Source organism: Medicago sativa, chromosome 1, assembly GCF_051527215.1.
Source record: "Medicago sativa cultivar Bolivia chromosome 1, Bolivia_mono, whole genome shotgun sequence".
In the NCBI taxonomy this organism is placed as follows: Eukaryota; Viridiplantae; Streptophyta; class Magnoliopsida; order Fabales; family Fabaceae; genus Medicago; species Medicago sativa.
This window is the reverse complement of record NC_140749.1, coordinates 18,209,379-18,228,161: the sequence shown is the minus strand read 5'-3', so window position 1 is coordinate 18,228,161 and position 18,783 is coordinate 18,209,379. Positions and strand designations below refer to the sequence as shown.

Below are 18,783 nucleotides of genomic sequence, written 5' to 3'. Positions count from 1 at the left end.
ATATATATGTCTATATTTTTTTTCTTTATCATTTAAAAAATGTAACAAATAAGATGAGTATATTTACTTTTTCATGTCCTCGTGAGCTTAACTCAGTTGGTATGGACAATGCATAAAATATGCAAGGTCCGGGGTTCGAACCCCGGCCACCACCAAAAAAATATTTACTTTTTCATTAACCCAATTATACCCTTAAACAATTTTTTCTATGATAAAGATCGATGTTAGTGTCATTAAAAAAAGAATTTATATTATATTTTTTTATATTGTTGGACGTCATTGAAATAAATAATCATGATTAGTTTGACTTGTTATAACTTTAAAGTAACAAGCATTTATATTTTTAGTTTTAATCCAAATCAAAATTTCATACAGAAAACACCGCTAATAGTTTTTAAACTTTAGCGCAATAAAAAGAATGGAAAGACTGGCACGCGAGTGCCCGTCTTTTCGCTAGTAAAAAAATAAGAAAAAGAAATTAGTTTTCCCATGCCTTTAAGAGAAACTGATTAATGCTTTCTAATAAAGAAAGAATCTGGTGGAAAGAATGAAACGCAAGTATTGGGAATCATACACAACAGATATCAAACCAATTCCCAGGTTCACACCACCATCATAATCATCATTATCATAATTAACTTTTCCATCTCTATATAATCAATATCATAATAATCATAACAATTCATATTTTCTCCCTCTTATTTTGTTTCCTCTCCATTCCCCAGCATTCAAAATTTCTTTTCTTTCTCTCTCTGCATCAAATACCTATGGCTATGGCAACCTCATCTTCTACCACAAACAACAATGGAGGTATCTGAAAATCTTAACCTTTTTGTATTTCCTTTTTATTTATTTATTTATTTATTTCTTCATTTTCTGTTGATATATACGTTATTTTTTTTTTCACATGTTAATTTGCAAATATAAATTATGCAGAGAAACAAATAGAACATGATCAAAATGTTCTACAAAAACATGTTGCATTCTTCGATAGGAACCATGATGGCATCGTCTACCCATGGGAAACATTTCAAGGTAATATATTATTTTTTTAATTCTTCTCATTGTATGCTAAAATTAACTTCTCATCCATAAAAATAAAAAATTCCATCTGAACCGTTTTCTTCTCATTTAAACCGTTTTTTAATAGAATTATATTTCCTTGTAGTTTTGTAGAGAGATATATGGATTTACCAAAATAAATCTCATGCATGGTTACCCTTGATTGCAGGATTTCGAGCAATAGGTTGTGGAATTATATTGTCAAGTTTTGCAGCTATTTTCATAAATTTTGGTCTTAGCCAGAAAACTCGCCCGGTATTTCTCTCTTCCTTTTTACAAATATACAACACATGGTTGATAAATAAATAGTCGAACTTTTATTTTTGAGGGAAAATAGTCGAACTTATTTATATCCATATGTTTTTGTGATTAATTTCATGCCAATGCATTTATATTTTAGGAGAAATAAACTCTTAGGCCTTAAGATTAGTCCTTAAGATAATTATTATTAAGAAATTTTTAAACAAAAGATTCATGTTGAGGAGGAAGAGTACAACAAATTAATGTCCGATTCCATTGAACAAACGAATACGTATAAAAAACAGGAAATGTGAAGTGGAATAGGAATCAGATTCCTGATGGGTTTATCTTTATGCTTTTGGTGCAATAATAATTGGTATAAGGAAAAAAAAAATTGCCATGCCAAAGTAAAGCTGAAGCATGTGCAAATTGAGAAAAAAAGCCATGCCATTTAATAGGAGGATCTGCAGCAGGTGAAATATGATTTAATTTAGCTTACTTTAAAGTTAACCATTAGGACTCTACCAAAAAAAAAAGTTAAACATTAGGATTTGATTCATCTGCCTGCCAGGGCCGTCCATGAGGGGGTGCAAACAGCTCAAACGAGCTGGGCCTCCCTCAAGGATGGACCTCAATTTTTTTTATACCCAGTAGTAATAGTATCCTCCAATAAAAAAATGAGTATTGCTTTTTAGGCCCCCTCCATTCCAGCAACTTCCATTCAAATCATAGATGGCTGGAAAAGGACTTCTAGGCAACGGAACCTCTCATCCCCAATTATGATAACTTGTCCGTTCATAGTTTTTCTCAATTGAAAAACTTCTCTTTGCAGTCTCAAGCTCTTGTTCATAATCCAAGGCAACAAGAACAGAGGTGGTGAACAAGAAGCATTAGTGTTGCCACATTATCTACTCTAGATAATTATCACCAAATTGACCTCTTAATAATCTTACATGTCTAACCTCACCAAATATACAATACGAAGAGTTGATTGATGAATTTGCTTCAGTAAATATGCGTAGGAAGTCTCGTTTTAGTGCGAATGAAGACTCTTTTTGAAGGTATTCGCCTAAACTCGTTTTATATTATCTATTGCTCTTTTAAAAAAAAAATACGTTTTGATTTTATCACTGGCCTCTTTTCATTCCCTGAGCTGAGCCTCCGAATTCTCAGGGACGGCCCTGCTGCCTGCAATATTTTTTTGAAGGGAAAAAATATTTAATCCTTTTGTGGAACGATATATTAACAAACAAAAATGGATTATATTAACACCAAAGGAGGACATAGAAGCCCGCAAAAGTTTACAACAAAGTCAAGCCAAAAACAACACACATTTTGGCAAAATTAGTTGATGCCCAAACAAACCAACAAGCTCGACCACCATATGTGATAACCTTGACCAAAATGAATATGCGTTGCCAGATACATATTCATTTTTATTTCTTAAAAAATTTAAAATATCATGCTTTTAATGGGACCAAATTTAAGTGGGAATTAAACTCAAAATTTATCAATTTTCTGGTTCACAAAAAATTTAGTATCCATTAGTCATCCTCTTTCCACAGCAATAATTGAAGTGTTGATAAGCAATAGGCACATAAAACCAAAACGTGCAACACACCATATGAGATAAGAGGTCATTTCCCCAAAAAGGAGACAAAGAGGTAGGGATGGGAATAGGCCAGGCCGGCCTACAGGGGCCTACGGCCTAGCCTACGACAGATCAGGCTAGGCCAGACTTTTTTCTTAAATAGAGAAGGCCTAGGTTTTTTTTTAAAGCCTATTTAGCTTAAAAGGCCAGACCACAGGCCTCTCAAAAAGCCTTTTAAGCCTATTAGGCCGGCATATTTAAGTAAGATGAATAATATTATTTATTATTATATTATATTTTGTACTTTGAATTAAAATATAAATTTGTAAACTTTTTCAATAATTTAAGCTTTATTAGTATACATTAATTTTTTGCATATATAAATGTATTATTATAAAGTAGAATAGAAATATGATACAATATATAGTCGAATTCCCTAAAACTTCGTGTTGATTATCAAAAGAGAGTTTAATATAATTGAACTATTAGTTCGCTAGTCCATTTAAACTTAGATCACATTGCTTATTTAAAGATGTTCATAAGATATAGGCTTTTAAACAGACTAGTAGGCTGTATCAGGCTTTGAGAAGGCCAGACTCAGGCCTAAAAAGTAGGCCTATGACAGGCCGCATGCCAGTCTTAGGCTTTAAAAAAATATGGCAGGCCAGGCTTAGGCCTTGCAAAGCCTAGCTCGGCCTAGCCTATTCCCATCCCTACAAAGAGGTCATGATTTGGAAAAATCATTGAGACAACAATTTGCGGTCAAGACAAAGACTTGAAAATTCCAAAAAAAAAAAAAAAAATAGATGAATAATTTAGTTAAAATATATATTGTAGGTAAAAAAAAATTCTCATTTTTCTTTCTTTATGATTTCAGTATGTATCATTTTTTTTTTGTAAAAAAACTTTGTATCCCGTTCAAGGAACCAAAACTTATATCATTTTTTTTTTTTTACAAAAATCTTTGTATTGATTGTGATTTTGTGATTTGTTGTAAAACTTCTTTTTTTCCACAATCAATCAAATGAATGACTTTAAAAATATTTCTAAATAACTCAGTTTATATGGATTAAATTTATACTTTGATGATTTTGACAAGGAAGGAAATTATTTTTATCAACCTGAGATATAGTTTACCTTCAAAAAAAAAAATCGTAGTTATCTATTTGCATTTGCAATCTCTTACAATCATAATAGGAAGAAACAAATTATCATCACAAGTCTTGTACTTTAGACTAATTGTTGTTATCTATTTCTTCATACTAACTAGATACTTTATTTCCAGAGAAAATTAATCATTTTACTTGGTCTCTTAGGCTTTGTTTGCGAGTTTTGAGGGGAAGGGAGGGGAAGGCTTGGGAAAAAAGGAATGAGTAAGTGGAAGAAATAAAGGAAAAAGGGAGAGGAGGGTTTTGGGGGGTTAATTTTTCTTCATGATACAAAACCCTCCTCATTTGGAGGAACTAAAAAATTGTATTGGAGGAGGGTTAATAAGAATTTTTCAAATTTAATCTATGTTGTTATAATATTTTCAAAATTAAAAATAAAGTAATCATATGCATTAAATTATCATTCTCTAAAAAACTACTCTTTTAAAATTTTTGAAAGATTTCTCTATTTTTCCTCATATTTTGCACCCCTCAAAGCCTTTCCTTTCCTTCCCCTCCAAACTCCCAAACAAAGCCTTAATATAATTATGTAGATTTTTTTCTTGTTTAAAAAAAAATTATGTAGATTTTTTGTTCAGCATAAATTGAAATTTATTTCATTGAAATTATTATGATTATACGTTTCCAAGTTTTCTATCTTTGTTGAAATTAATCATATACACTATATTTTAAATATCTATTGAAATTAAAAATATGAGTGAACTAACACTTGCTAGTTATTTAAAAATAAGATGGTATATTTTTATTATGATCTTGAAAATATTTGATGCACTTTTTCCATAATAAAATTTGCTTATGCTGTTGGACTGTAACTTATATTTTATGATGGTGTAGGGAAAGTTTCCATCTATCTTTCTACCAGTAGAAATTAAAAACATAACGAAAGCAAAACATGGAAGTGACTCTGGTGTCTATGATAACGAAGGAAGGTAAATAGTTTTAACTAGTGTGTATTATAGTCATTTTAAGGTTAATACATACTCAATATGTTGCTTACATAGTTAGATTGTGAATTTTAGGTTTGTTCCTTCAATATTTGAAGAAATTTTCAGCAAGCATGCACGAAAACACCCAAATGCTTTAACTTCTGATGAATTGATGGGGCTGCTCAAGGCCAATAGAGAGCCTAAGGATTACAAAGGATGGTAAGTTTTTTCATAAACAAAAAAATTTAACGATGTAAATTTTTTTGTTACCATGATATATTGATACGAAGTTTCTACCACCGCTTAACGATGAATGACAATTTAAAAAGAGAAGATATGGAATAATCTAAAGTAACGAAATAATTAGATATGCATCCTTTATTTTATTTTTGGTTGCAAATTCCATGTTTTCTAGTATATACACATGATCCAATGATAGACCACATAGTTTCATTCTTATGATTTTTAAAATCGGTTCTCGTTCGGATTTACCCATCCAGACGAGGAAAAAAGACTTTACCATTAGAAGCACCCATATATATACTATATTTATCGAATTTTGTATCTATTATCTGTGAATACACAACACTAGATGTATACTAAATTGTTGCAATTTGATTTTCAGGCTTGCTAGCTACTCAGAATGGAAGATCTTGTATGTTCTTTGCAAAGATAAGGATGGTTTACTACACAAAGAAACCATCCGTGCTGTTTATGATGGGAGTCTGTTTGAACGTATGGAAAAGGAGCACTCAGAAAAGAAAAAGAATAAATAAATATCGACTATTCACATTGTGAAATTAGGATTCATGTGTCTATTTGAATTTCTATTTGTGTTTCTTCAAGTTATTTTATTCATCTAGTAATAAAATGTAGTTTTAGTTATAGACACTGTGATATTCCTATGGGTATGTTGTGAGTGTGGATCTTAAGAATTGATGTTTGTTACATTTTATGTTATGACATAGATAATTTGATCATGTTTTTACTTTGACTCTACAAAGTATCATTGTGTGCAGATTAATTCTGAATATATATATATATATATATATATATATTAACTTTTTTGCATAAAATGGTGTATTGTGTAAGCTCTAGGCTCCAATATGGAGTCTCTCTGCTAAGCTCAGAAGCACGTTTGTGGTTAACAATTATAGATTTGGAACTGTTTGTTTATGCATCTCAGAGTTTGACTTGTAGAGGAGTGTGTAGGAGTGCTGCTGAGATCCGAACACTGTTGTCAATCTTTGTTAACGAGTAAATCACCGATTCGTCTTTTAAAATTGCAGGGGTCCGACATTTATCCCATTGAAATTTATGAATAAGCGAAAAAAGAAAAACTCTAATTTTAAATTTGGGAATAGGGCAGGTAACTTTGTCCTTCTTCTAATTTGTAAGAACTTGTTTGATAGTAAGTGATATAATCTCGGACTAATTTTTATCACTTACTCTTTAGAAATTGGTAACACTGGCTCATAAAAAAAAATTGGAACCCTATAAATCCTTTGAAAATTTCTGTTTTGGTCTGGAGAATTATGCAAAACAGGTTGCCAATGAAAGACAATCTTATCAGAAGAAATAATGTGCCTAGTTCGAGGCAAGCTTAGTGTGCGTTCGACTGTGGAAAACCGAAAAACATAAACCATCTTTTTATTTTGCCTGTCCACTGGCTGCAAAATTGTGGGTCAAGATCTTGAATTGGATAGGAATTGCTTCAACTTTCATTCTCGAAGGATATGCTTACTTCGAACAATTTGAAGGACTGCTGAATGTTAGTAAAATTTTTAGAATGAGATTCATGTCAATTTGGTTTGCATGTGTATGGACGGTTTGGACAGCACAGAACAAGTCTATCTTCAAAGATGAATCCGTGGAAGTATCTAAAGTGGTGGATGGAATTAAATTGTTAACATGGAGTTGGTTAAAAGTGAAAGTAAAAGGATTTAATTTCGACGTGGAGTTATCAGACGTTAGTCTGTTTGGAGTTGAAGCCGAATGGGTGAGTTCGTATATAATTGTCATTGTATGTTCCCAAATCGCTGCTGTTCTGTTTTGTAGAGGATGGTCGTGGATTTGAAGTTGGGTGTTATTGTTAGCGCAGCAATTACTTGTTACTCAAGAAATGAATGATTTAGAGAGAAATTGAGAGAAGAAAGAGATACATGCAAATAATTGTAATTCAATATTCTCAATTCTCATTAGTTAATGAAAATATTTCGAAGATAATCGTGTCCATTAGTTCATGCATATGGTCAATCAAAGTTTGTTAACATTTTACATTCCAATGAATTTGTAATCTGTGTCATGATATTTCTAGAGAAACAAATGCAATGGTGGTCCATATTGGTGGAATTTACACAAACCGTGCATTTGTGTTGTGCTATCAAATTTAAGACTATAGAGAAACCAAGGTAAAACCTTTGAACATGTGAAGACAGCAGATGCTAAAGGATCACAGGATTGAAAAACTTCAGCTGATTTTTCTCTTATGTTTCAATGTTTAAGTTTGTTAGAGTGACTCATAATTTTAAGCATTGATGTTTGTACTTCACATTTCACAAAAAGAAGTGAAGGCTTACACAAATCCATTGAGTTTTATGTGTAATATTTTTTTTAGGGGATATGTAATATTTATCATTTCAAACACTTCGAAGATAATCATGTTTTTAACTATGATAGTGTTATAATTAATAATGAAAAAGCGATTATGTTTATTTTATTAAATTATAACAATATATTTTAGGACATTGTTGGTGTCCCGTGCGTTGAACGGGTACTCCCACCAGTATTACACATATATGTAGTAGGGTGGGGGGTTAGCGCATCATCTCGCACTCAAGATTTGACACATGAAGCATGACACTCATGGTATAATAACATGCAACTCAACAAATATTAAATAAGGATTTGATGCCATCTTAAAATTAAAATTTAACCTAGCTCAATGTGCCCTACAAACCCAACTTATAAGGTAAGAGGTGTCTCTAACTTATAAATATTTTTCCATGGTATATCACATGTAACAAGAGATTCTACACTTTATGTAAAAATTAGGCACTAAAGTTGGGTGCTAATTGGTTCAAACACATTTAAAAAATATTTTATCTTTCTACATTTTAGGAGATTGTCACATGATTTGAGATTATCATATTTTTATCTTTATGCGGAAAATAATTTCAATTATTTATCAATATTTTATTAAATATTAGACTGAATCGTCCGTTTAACCGATTGAACCAAAAATTAACCAATTCGCTGATTGAATGAATTAAACCATAACAGTCTAATAAATTTTGATTTTCAATCCGATTTTTAAAACATCATTTTTCATGACCAAATTATAGACTCGAGTTAATCGGAGAAAAATCAAATATAGTTTCACATCATCACATGTGTTTAGGTGGTCGATTACAATGCCATATCAGATGTCCATTTTGCACTACTTGTTTGATCCATAACAAAGCAAAACCAGAAAAATTAGGCTGTATAGTTGAAGAGTGCACTCTTTGTTTCTACCAGAAAAAAAAAGAAGAAAAAAGAGTGTACCCTTTGGCAACATAGTACTGATTAACAACACAAAATATTTTTGACAAAACCTTAAGAATTCATTACTGCCCTTTAAAGATTTGTTTATGAATTGTTTTTGACCAAATATTGTAACTTTCAGCAGAAACAAACAAAAACCAAACATGTGCTTAGTTAGTGTCTTACGTATATTCGTTATAATTGTGACATTATATTTATTATCTGTAACAGAATCAAAACAGCAAGATAAGATGAACCATAACAAATAATGTGACATTATCCTTCACGCAACGCTTTCCAAATTCCAACACCTATAGTCTATATATATACACAAACACAAACTAAACCAAAAAGCAACACTTATAAGTTAATTTGGCCAAATACTAAAAAGCACTTTTTTTGTAAAATTCATTCCTTGTTGCTTAAGCGTTTTCTACACTAATATGGCATCTTCTTCTCCTGTATCATATGATAACAAGAAACTAGAGGAAGGTATTATGTTACAAAATTTGTCTTCTATTTTTGTTTTGTTAATTCTTTCATGTATTGATGTTTATTTAAATTTCAATTCATATGTAGGATTTGTTGATGGTATTGAGGAGAAGAAACCCATTCCAGATCATGAAAATGTTCTTCAGAAACATGCTGCTTTCTTTGACTTGAATCATGATGGTGTTATTTATCCATGGGAGACTTTCCAAGGTTTTTTTTACATAAAAGGCTTTTAATTACTTTTCCATGACCAAATAGTTTAGCTCAAGTAATTTATTTTTTATTTTTAAGCCAATTAAGCTTCATAATTAGGTCAAGTTTAGTTAGTACCCAAATTCAATGTCTAATTGAACAATTCTTTACCTATTTATTTTAGCAAACAGAACCGAAATAAATTCGGCCAAATCAATTTTCAGCCAAATAGTTTATTGTATCATTCACTAACTAACTTATCACAATTCTTTTATAAAACTTAAAATCAAAACAGTTTAATTTAACATTATTATATATATATACAGTCCATAACAATTAACATGTTAAGAACACTTGAAAAGATTAATACATTGGAATAACACTTAAATTTTGTAAGGAGAAAAAAGGAATTTGATAGTGGTATTAACAATTTTGCTTAATGAATTAACAACAGCAATGCGTGAAATTGGGAGTGGGGTGTTGTTATCAACTGCAGCTGCTATTTTCATCAACGTGGCCCTCAGTCAGACAACTCGCCCTGTAAGTAAATCTCTTTATGACATCTTATAATTTTCTTCTCGGTGCAAATAAATTTCTTACTTTGTTCTTTAATATCTTTTTTTTTCTTCTTGAATTGGATAGGTGTACTTAATAAATGTTTTCGAATTAATGTAAAACTTTTTTTTTTTAAAGAAGACAAAATTATAATAGTGATTGAAAGCTAACACACATAAGTAAGTGATTAGAGTTTGAATCTAGATCACCGCGTTTGAGCTAGCAATTTTGATATTTTTTCTGGTTGAACTATGACTTATGGATAATTAATGTGAAACTTTAATTTGTAGGAAAATTATTTTAAAAATAATATTTTTTTAATAATTTATTCTTTTTTATTATTCTAACTCAGCATATAATATTTTGTAAAAATAAAAAATAAAAAATAGCACATAGTATGTACACTATATACATAAATATTAATTTTTTAGATTTATCGAATAATTAATATATTTAATCTATAATATATCGACCAAATATATTGGTTATTCAATAAAACTAAAAAAATAAAAAAAAATATTACTTGGTAGAGAGCATGACTTTTCGAATAAAGATTGATTCGATGTATCAACCAAAAAACTTCAGTTTCAACCAAAAAAAGATTGATTCGATGACTCAAAAAAGATATTTGAGCGGTGAAGTGCAAATGCCACGAATGAGGATATCTTGATGTTGAGTCGATGACAAATAAATATCTGCTACAAGATTATATATCTTATAATTTGTAAAAAAGAAAGATTATATCTTATAATTTGGCTATATTGAAAAAGTTAGAAGTATCACTTTCGGCAAGAGTTATGTCACCTTGCGTGTAGGGCGGTTCCTATATGTTGAAGAGAGTTGTGAGAAATTAGAGGTAAAAGAGAGTCTTGAGGATATATGGTACCACTAAGATACTTATGTAAATATTTAAAAAATAATAATATTTTGGTCTCAAAATTTTGGAGGTCCAGCTCTCTTGAGCTATTTTCACCCCTTTAAAAACCAGCTATGTCACCGAGTATATTGAAAATTCTGTATTTTAAAAGAGAGTCGTTCCAAAAGTATTTTAAAAGAGAGTCGTCCCAAGACTAAGGTTACTAAAACCCTAGGAGTTTTAGATCTACAATCAATTAATTATTTTTCATGTCCTCGTGAGCTTAACTCAGCTGGTTGGGACAATGCATAAAATATGGAAGGTCCGGGGTTCAAACCCCGGCCACTACCAAAAAAAATTAATTATTTTTCATTAAATTTTCTTTCGAATTTTTTTTCATTAAATTTATAAGTAGAAAAATTAATTATTTTTCATTAAATTTTCTTTCGATTTTTTTTTTCATTAAATTTATAAGTAGAAAGACTATTGAGCAAGCCTCTTTTAAACGAACATTACTTTTGTCCATAAGGTCGTATAACATTAATGACCCTTAACCAATAAAAACTTGACTTATGAAATGCAGATTCTGAATGAAAATTTTAATTTTAAACCAACTCTCACTGAACATATAGGATAATTGCTAGCAATGTCATAAAAATGACAAGAGCTTTTAATAACATTGTAATTACTTATGCTATCATTTATATGGTTCTTGTTGAGTAGGGAAAGTTCCCATCTCCACTTTTTCCAATTGAAGTTAAGAATATCCAACGGGGCAAACATGGGAGTGACACTGGAGCATATGATTCTGAAGGAAGGTTGTTATATATAAGAAAAATAAAATCTCCTATAAAAAAAATTCTTTAATACATTACTCATCTAATTATTAAAAAATTTGAGTTGTTTTTCTTAACATTTCGAGTAAAAATATATATTTTTTAGGTTTGTTGCATCTAAATTTGAGGAAATCTTCATCAAACATGCACATACACATCCAAATGCTTTAACATATGATGAGCTAAATGAGTTGATAAAGACAAACAGAGAGCCTAAAGATGTCAAAGGAAGGTTAGTTGTTGATTTTCCTATATATATAGTCTCTAGTCATTATTATAAGCAAATATTAATACTTTAGATTTAAACAATTAATTGTGTATATGGTCTTTATTATAAACCACATACATCATTTAATAAATAAATCTAAAATATTGAAGTTTTCATATAATAGTGACCAGCTATAAAGCACGGACACTCCTCGGACTAGGCGTGTCCCGGTGTCGAACATATGTCGTGTCCGACACCGACACTTGTAATTACACTGAATTATGTGATTTTTTTTTTCTTCAAATTATTAGTTGTGTCGGCAGGTCAATGTCCGTGTTGTGTCCAGTGTCCGCGTCCGTATCCGTGCTTCATAGATGACCGGATGGTGTACGATGCATGGAAAAACATTTCTTTGTAATAATTAATACTCGTATATGCAGGGTTGGTAGCTTTGTTGAATGGAAAATTCTTTACAAACTTGCCAAAGACAAGAATGGTTTGCTTCAGAAAGAAACAATCCGAGGAGTTTATGATGGAAGCTTGTTTGAATTACTGAAAAAGGAACATACAAAAAGAATTACTTCATCCTAATTCGGTTGGTAATTAGGATGCTTCTATATCGACAAAGCAAAAGGCACAAGTTATTATCATGTATACAAAAGTTTAATTTATAGAATATATGCTCATACACATAATTTACACAGTAATTTGATTACGGTTTCATCATTCATTTATTTGTTAATGTATCTCTATGTATCTACTCATCTATCATGCTATGCTTGTAATAAATATATTGAAATGACAATTTATATTATAAGTTTTGTATTTCCATCTAAATTGTAAATTTACTCTTACGTTTAACTAAATCATATGTAACACCAAGAGCGAGATATCTTTCATGTCTTGTTTCTTTACCTTCGAAGAAAGGGTGTGTGGTCCTTTTGTCTCCACTAGTCGATCACCCCTCCTAATCATGATAACTTACGCATTCGGTTAAAAGACTTCAATACTAATTTAGGTATGATTGGTCTCATTATTCTTTCGAAGATTTGGTTCTCTCGCAACAAATGTATTTTTGAAAATATCAAGCATATTATATTCAGGAAATTGGTGCTCAAGTGTTCTCCATTTTGCATTATGTTCTTAAAGCATTTGCTTATCCTAATCCCCCATCGTATTCAACCGGCTGTGCGAGTCGTCACTTGGATTTGACTTAACTTTGGCTCAGTGGCTCTTAATGTAGATGGCAGCGTGTTCTTCGAATCTAATTTGGGTGGTTTCGGTGGTCTTATCTGTGATAGTACAAGGCCTTTTTTGCATGGGTTTCTCGACAACATTAGTAGACCCTGCATTCTGCATGCTGAGATCTTCGCTTGTATCATGGTTTGAAAATGTGTTGGGACTTAGGCTATAAGCAAGTGTTGTGTCTCTCAGACTCAAGTATCGCGCTTGACCTTGTTCAGAAAGGTTGGATTGTGTTTCACAAATATGAAAATTTGATATGGGCTATCAAAAGCAACTTCTGCTTAGAAATTGGGTGGTTAATTTGCAACACACATTGCGTGAGGGTAATGTTGCAGCCGACTTTCTAGTTAAGAAGGGTGCTCTAAGTGACAATGATTAATTTTGTTGTCTTCCATGATGCCCCTCCTAACATGTCATCTATTCTCTTAGTGGATGACATGGACGTTGAGTTCGTTCAACTCTAGTTAGGGTCTCTTCTTCGTTTTGTTTTCTTTCTTTTTTCTTATTTCCCTTTTGTTACAAAAAAAAAAATCATACTTACTAATTTATAGATTAATATGTTTAACAACTTGAAAAAATAAAACTAGAACGAAAATTAGATAAGAGATCAAAGAGTGTGATGAATTAAGTGGATAGAAGTTGTGTACTTCCCATTTGTAGCGAAAAAAGCATTTTATAAGCATTGATAATGAGTTGTTAGGGGGTGTGATGGAAGATCTTTTACTGACTGCACTCATCAATGTTTGGCTTCGCTGAATATTACTAGACATTGAGGCGTTACAAAAATGGTAAGGATCTGGAGCTAGCCGTTGAGATGTTACAAAGTAGTGAGAATCCAAAGCCGTTTGGTCGAACCTATTTGTATTTAGGCCTTACATAATGAAAATTGTAGGTCTTTGACCAAAATCCATAACAAAACGCAAATGCTTAATGAACATTTTTTTCCCACACTAATTTTTTGCACGTCCTATAGATTTCGGATTATATAATCCGAAAAGCGTAAAATATCCTCCAAAACCCTCAAAAAAAAATTGGATTTTATAATCTGAATAGGGTGCGCGAGAAAGTTGAAGGGTGGAAAAAGAAACTATCATGTTTGTTTGAAGAAATTCGATGATTTATGCAAACCGTGGTTCCCTTGTTAATCACACTTATTTCTCGGAGGTTAGGTAACTAGTTTGATCTAAAGGATAAGGAGTTGGAAGTTCTGAGTTCAAACTCAAACGAATGAGTATATATCAATCTAACAAGTAACATTTGCCATTAAAAAAAATACCAACTTATTTATCCTTTTAGAGCATGGAGACTTGAAATGGCTATACTCAACGCAGTTGTGTACCAAATACATTTAGATATAGAAATTTGCATGTTTAAAATGGATAATATGTATCAAACTTCTTTCATTGATGATCTATGTTACATAATCACTTGTCATAGATTTTGATTCTTCCCTGAATGCTGTAGCTAACGGTAAATAATTTGATTCCATGAACCTACCATAATTTTCTTTCTTTCTACTTTCTTACTCAAGTTAAATTGACATTTATTTTGTTTAGAAGAAAGAAAGAAAGAAAGAAAGGAAAAAGATAAATAGAAAGAAATAGAGAGGTGAATGCATGTGATTTTTATCAATTCCCCTTTTCCTTAGAGAAAGTCACACCCTACTTGCAATAACTCAGTCAAAAGATGCATGCATGTCCAATTTTTGATTGAGTGGTTATGAAACACTCGACGACATGACTGCATTGAATCATAATATGTCTTTCATTTGACTGCAGTGGTTTGTTTGAATACAAAGCTTGGTACTCTCCACTCAAGCAATTTCTAGGAATCTTAAACTCTTGCATCGCATGTTTAGTCAAAAACCAAAATAGTTGAATCTTATCGCGCTAGCTAAGTCTCATTTGACTATTCATAAAACATGCAATGGTTTGTTTGAAAAATCAATATCAACAATCTACTTATTTCAATTCCTTCATTCATTCATTCATTCCTCAGTTTTATTTCCATTCAATTACTAACAATGTCATCATCAACAATCACCACCCCTTCTCCACCAACAACCACCATCCCATCACCACCTTATGACCGTGTTAAAGCGGTGAAAGAATTCGACGAAACCAAATTAGGGGTAAAAGGCCTAATAGACTCTGGAATCAAAACCATCCCATCATTCTTCATCCATCCACCCGAAACTCTATCCGACCTCACATCACGATCAGATTTCCCCCAACCGGAAATCCCCACCATCGACCTCTCCACCGTCCACAATTCCCGCTCCACTGTTGTGGAACAGATTCGTTCGGCAGCAAGCACGTTTGGATTCTTTCGAGTGATCAACCACGGTGTGGCACCAGATTTGCTACGAAGTGTTATTGGTGCTATGAAGGCGTTTCATGAACAGCCTGCGGAGGAGAAAGCAAAGGTGTACCGTAGAGAAATGGAAACGGGTGTTTCTTATATATCCAACGTGGATCTTTTCGCTTCTAAAGCTGCCAGCTGGCGCGACACGCTCCAGGTTAATTAGGACAAAATCACGTGTTTATTGCTAAAATGTTTCTTCTATATCCGTTTTTTCTATTGTGTTTAATGTAATATCTATATTAAAATGTTTTGTTATAAATTTTTAAAATATTCATAATCGTTGATATTTAAAATTTGAGAATAAACAAATACATATTTATAACGACTAAATCATAATTTATGAACGCAAGAGAAAAATTGTTTAAATGTAAGTAAGATATATATTGAAAATACGTTACACGTATAGACTAAAAAATCTGTTGGAATAGTAGTTTCCAATTCCATGTTAATATCAACCAAAAAATAAACCATCAATCCAAACATACAACATGTAAGAATTAGTTCATGTTAGTTAACTCTGTTCGTTAATTGTTGCTTTAATTACATCTTGAAAGTTTATCACTCTTTCAAGTTCTTATGCTCAAGATGCTTTTCTTGTTTTTATCTATATGCATTATGAAGCCTTTGATCATGTGTTACTCACTCACACACTAAATAGGTGCTTTTGATTGATTAATTTGTGCAGAAGTAGAAATTAATTTTTAAAAGAATCATCAATTTAGTTTATAAAGTTGCTAGTACAAACAATTTGTCTAAAAGTTGAAATCCTCAATTGGATCAATCAACAAATTCGTCTTTTTGAATGACAAATATTAGTAATTATTTAATGGGATTCCGCAGATTAAGATGGGACCGGTCCTAGCCGATGAGAAGGAGATTCCGGAGGTGTGCAGGAAGGAGGTGAAAGAGTGGGATAAAGAAGTGAAGCGTGTGGGAGATATTTTGCTGGGCTTGTTGAGTGAAGGATTGGGATTAGGTGAAGAAAGACTCATTGAAATGGGTTTATCACAAGGGAGGGGGATGGTTGGCAACTATTACCCGTTTTGCCCTCAGCCTGATCTTACTGTTGGAATCAATTCCCATACAGATCCAGGGGCATTTACGGTATTGTTGCAGGATCATATAGGACCCAACATGGTTGGATTAATGTCAAGCCTCTTGATGGAGCTTTGGTTATCAACATTGGAGATTTTCTACAGGTCAAATACATTTTCTTTGTGTCATGTCATTTCTTTTCATAATGCTAAGTTATTTTACTTTCTTTTTAATTTGGATTTCTCACATCCAATGATTTTTGTTTCAGATAATTTCTAATGAGGAGTATAAGAGTGTTGATCATCGAGTATTAGCCAATCCTTCTAACGAGCCGCGAGTTTCGATTGCTGTTTTCTTCAACCCGGGTAACAGGGAGAAGCTTTTTGGACCTTTACCAGAACTAACATCAGCAGAGAAACCAGCTCTTTATAAAGATTTCACGCTCAATGAATTTTTGACAAGGTTCTTCAACAAAGAGCTTGATGGCAAATCATTTACTAATTTCTTCAAAAAGTAAAATGGTCACTGTACCATTAATATTGGGAAATGTTATGACACAAGTTAATAAATCAAGGGAAATGTTAACCAGTGCCGGGGCACTGGTAATGTAGAAAGTCTAGCATTGGAACTTGTGTTGTCAACTCATCAAAAGCTTAAAAAGTGTTATTTTTACTTTGAAATTTCCTCTTTTAGTTTCCTTAACCAGTGCCCCGGGGCACTGGTTAACAAGACCCATAAATTAAATATAAAAGTATACCTTTTTTTGGAATTTGTGTGTATAATATCTTAAAAATTTATCTTTTTAATACAAAATTTGTTTTTTAATTCACTTTTTTAGTTCATTGACGTGTGCCCTACATATCCCTTATTTATTATGCAAATATATTGTTGAATAAATGTGTTGTATTGTTTTTTTTTTAGAAAAGTAAAACATAAGAATTTGGAGTATAATTTTTTTTTTTTGTTTTCTTTGGAATAAGTTTTATGTGAAGATGTAAAAATAATTTTCATTGACTATTGGTTATGGAGAAAATGGAAGATAGAGAAAATTGAATGTAATTTGAAGTATAATTTTCTTGAAAAAAAAATGGTTTTTAAAAAACAAGATTAAATAAGATAAAAATTTGTCTTTTTTGTTTACATTTTAGGATAAAGAAAGTGGATTTTTTTCCCTTGCATTTTGGTACGGAGGGAGTACACCTGTAAACCAAACTAATTCTTGTAATGAGGGTTGAAAAGTTGCTAAAACTCATTGGAAAAATCCTCCTCTCAGTTATTATAAGATTAACATTGATGATTCTTTTATGTCGTCTAATTACAGAAGAACCTCAATAGAGAGGATTACTCAAAATGAGTTCGATAACTTGGTAAATTATTTCTATTGAAAATTAAATTCCATTAATGCTTTAATAGCTAATCTTGTGTGGTCTAGGGCCGCCCCTAGACCATTGGTGATATTTATCCAATAAATTGAGATAATTTTCATAACAAAACAAATTATTTTTTAGTTGAAAATGAACCTATTAGAGAAATTAATTTTAATCTTGTCTTTCAAAGGTTCCAAAAAAATAAATTACATCAATATTGTAATGTTCACTTTCTTGAATTGATTGAAAGGATTGTATGGTTGAATTTTATAATGCAAGATCATGCGAGACACATTCATCTATCATCATAATGAACTTGTTAGAGATACTTATTGCATATAAAAAGAGGAATGATGTACTTCTAGTATACAAAGGAGTTCTTGTATCTATGATTCCTCTAAAAAGTCTAACACTAATTTTGTATCATGTATTATTGTTGTTATGAGTTTAACATTGGAGAATTTTGCATCCAAAAGTTTAAAATTTAGTTAATTACGTGTTGATATACTTTTACTTTTTTTGTTGTTATTGTTCTTAGGTGCTAAAATTTCAGCCTACTTCGCATGTGTTATTATTCTATACTTCTACAATATTTTATTTTCTTTTGGTGTCTATGAAGTATTTAATTTATTTTCAGATGTTCTAAAAAAACATTTATTTGGTAGTGGAAAGCGGGAAAAAAAAATGAAATGAAAAGTTAATAAAATTACAACAATGAGTTAACAAATTTTATGATGTGTTATGTAAGGGTCATTTTCTCATTATGTTTAAGGCCCCTAAAACTCTATGAACGGCCCTGATGTGATCTTGACTAATGCAATTCTTCTTGCACACAAACACTTTTTAACTGTGTCATTTCTTTTTTTACTCTTCCGTGGTGATTTCATCATTTTAATGTTTTTATCATTTGATGAGGCTCAACGACTTTAAATTTTTTTAATAGAAATCATTTGATGCATTTAGTCAAGCGCGTTGATTTGATGAAGATCTCCTCTTGTTTTTTTTTTTATTGACAAATAGTCTAGTAGTTGGAAATTTACATTTTAAGATGAATAAGTGTGGTATTCGAGGTCGAATCTCGACCCCGACATAACAATGTCCCTATCAGCTAAGATAAACT

General features: G+C 31.5%; 2 protein-coding genes and 1 pseudogene across 4 annotated transcripts; all 3 read left to right on the top strand.

Moving 5' to 3' along the window:
* Positions 1–499: 499 nt before the first annotated feature.
* On the top strand, positions 500–5,968 carry LOC146953294 (putative peroxygenase 4). Of its 2 annotated transcripts, none has more exons than XM_085708526.1 (7): positions 500–600; positions 726–810; positions 937–1,035; positions 1,232–1,317; positions 4,897–4,991; positions 5,082–5,207; positions 5,614–5,968. In XM_085708526.1, exons 2-7 carry the CDS (start codon positions 768–770, stop codon positions 5,762–5,764), a joined length of 600 nt encoding a protein of 199 aa, XP_085564652.1. In that variant the 5' UTR covers positions 500–600; positions 726–767; the 3' UTR covers positions 5,765–5,968. The 2 variants fall into 2 exon arrangements, with proteins under 2 accessions (XP_085564652.1, XP_085564653.1); XM_085708527.1 differs by having other exon boundaries at positions 533–603; positions 728–810.
* A 2,900-nt stretch (positions 5,969–8,868) lies between these two features.
* Positions 8,869–12,489, top strand: LOC146953293 (putative peroxygenase 5). Its single transcript, XM_085708522.1, has 6 exons — positions 8,869–9,005; positions 9,093–9,215; positions 9,652–9,737; positions 11,332–11,426; positions 11,551–11,676; positions 12,093–12,489. The coding sequence occupies exons 1-6, from the start codon at positions 8,957–8,959 to the stop codon at positions 12,241–12,243; spliced, it is 630 nt and encodes a 209-aa protein (XP_085564648.1). The 5' UTR covers positions 8,869–8,956; the 3' UTR covers positions 12,244–12,489.
* Positions 12,490–14,272: 1,783 nt separating this feature from the next.
* On the top strand, positions 14,273–17,125 carry LOC146953292 (1-aminocyclopropane-1-carboxylate oxidase homolog 4-like; annotated as a pseudogene). The gene is made up of 3 exons (XR_015009593.1): positions 14,273–15,415; positions 16,102–16,460; positions 16,565–17,125. The product of XR_015009593.1 is annotated as a 1-aminocyclopropane-1-carboxylate oxidase homolog 4-like (transcript).
* Positions 17,126–18,783: the final 1,658 nt, after the last annotated feature.

Coding starts and splice junctions, on each gene's coding strand:
- LOC146953294 (XM_085708527.1), top strand. CDS start 548: ATGAAACGCAAGTATTGGGAATCATACACAACAGATATCAAACCAATT. Junction 811..936: donor TACCACAAACAACAATGGAG/GTATCTGAAAAT, acceptor TAAATTATGCAG/AGAAACAAATAGAACATGAT. Junction 5,208..5,613: donor CCTAAGGATTACAAAGGATG/GTAAGTTTTTTC, acceptor TTTGATTTTCAG/GCTTGCTAGCTACTCAGAAT.
- LOC146953293 (XM_085708522.1), top strand. CDS start 8,957: ATGGCATCTTCTTCTCCTGTATCATATGATAACAAGAAACTAGAGGAA. Junction 9,216..9,651: donor TCCATGGGAGACTTTCCAAG/GTTTTTTTTACA, acceptor AATTAACAACAG/CAATGCGTGAAATTGGGAGT. Junction 11,677..12,092: donor CCTAAAGATGTCAAAGGAAG/GTTAGTTGTTGA, acceptor TCGTATATGCAG/GGTTGGTAGCTTTGTTGAAT.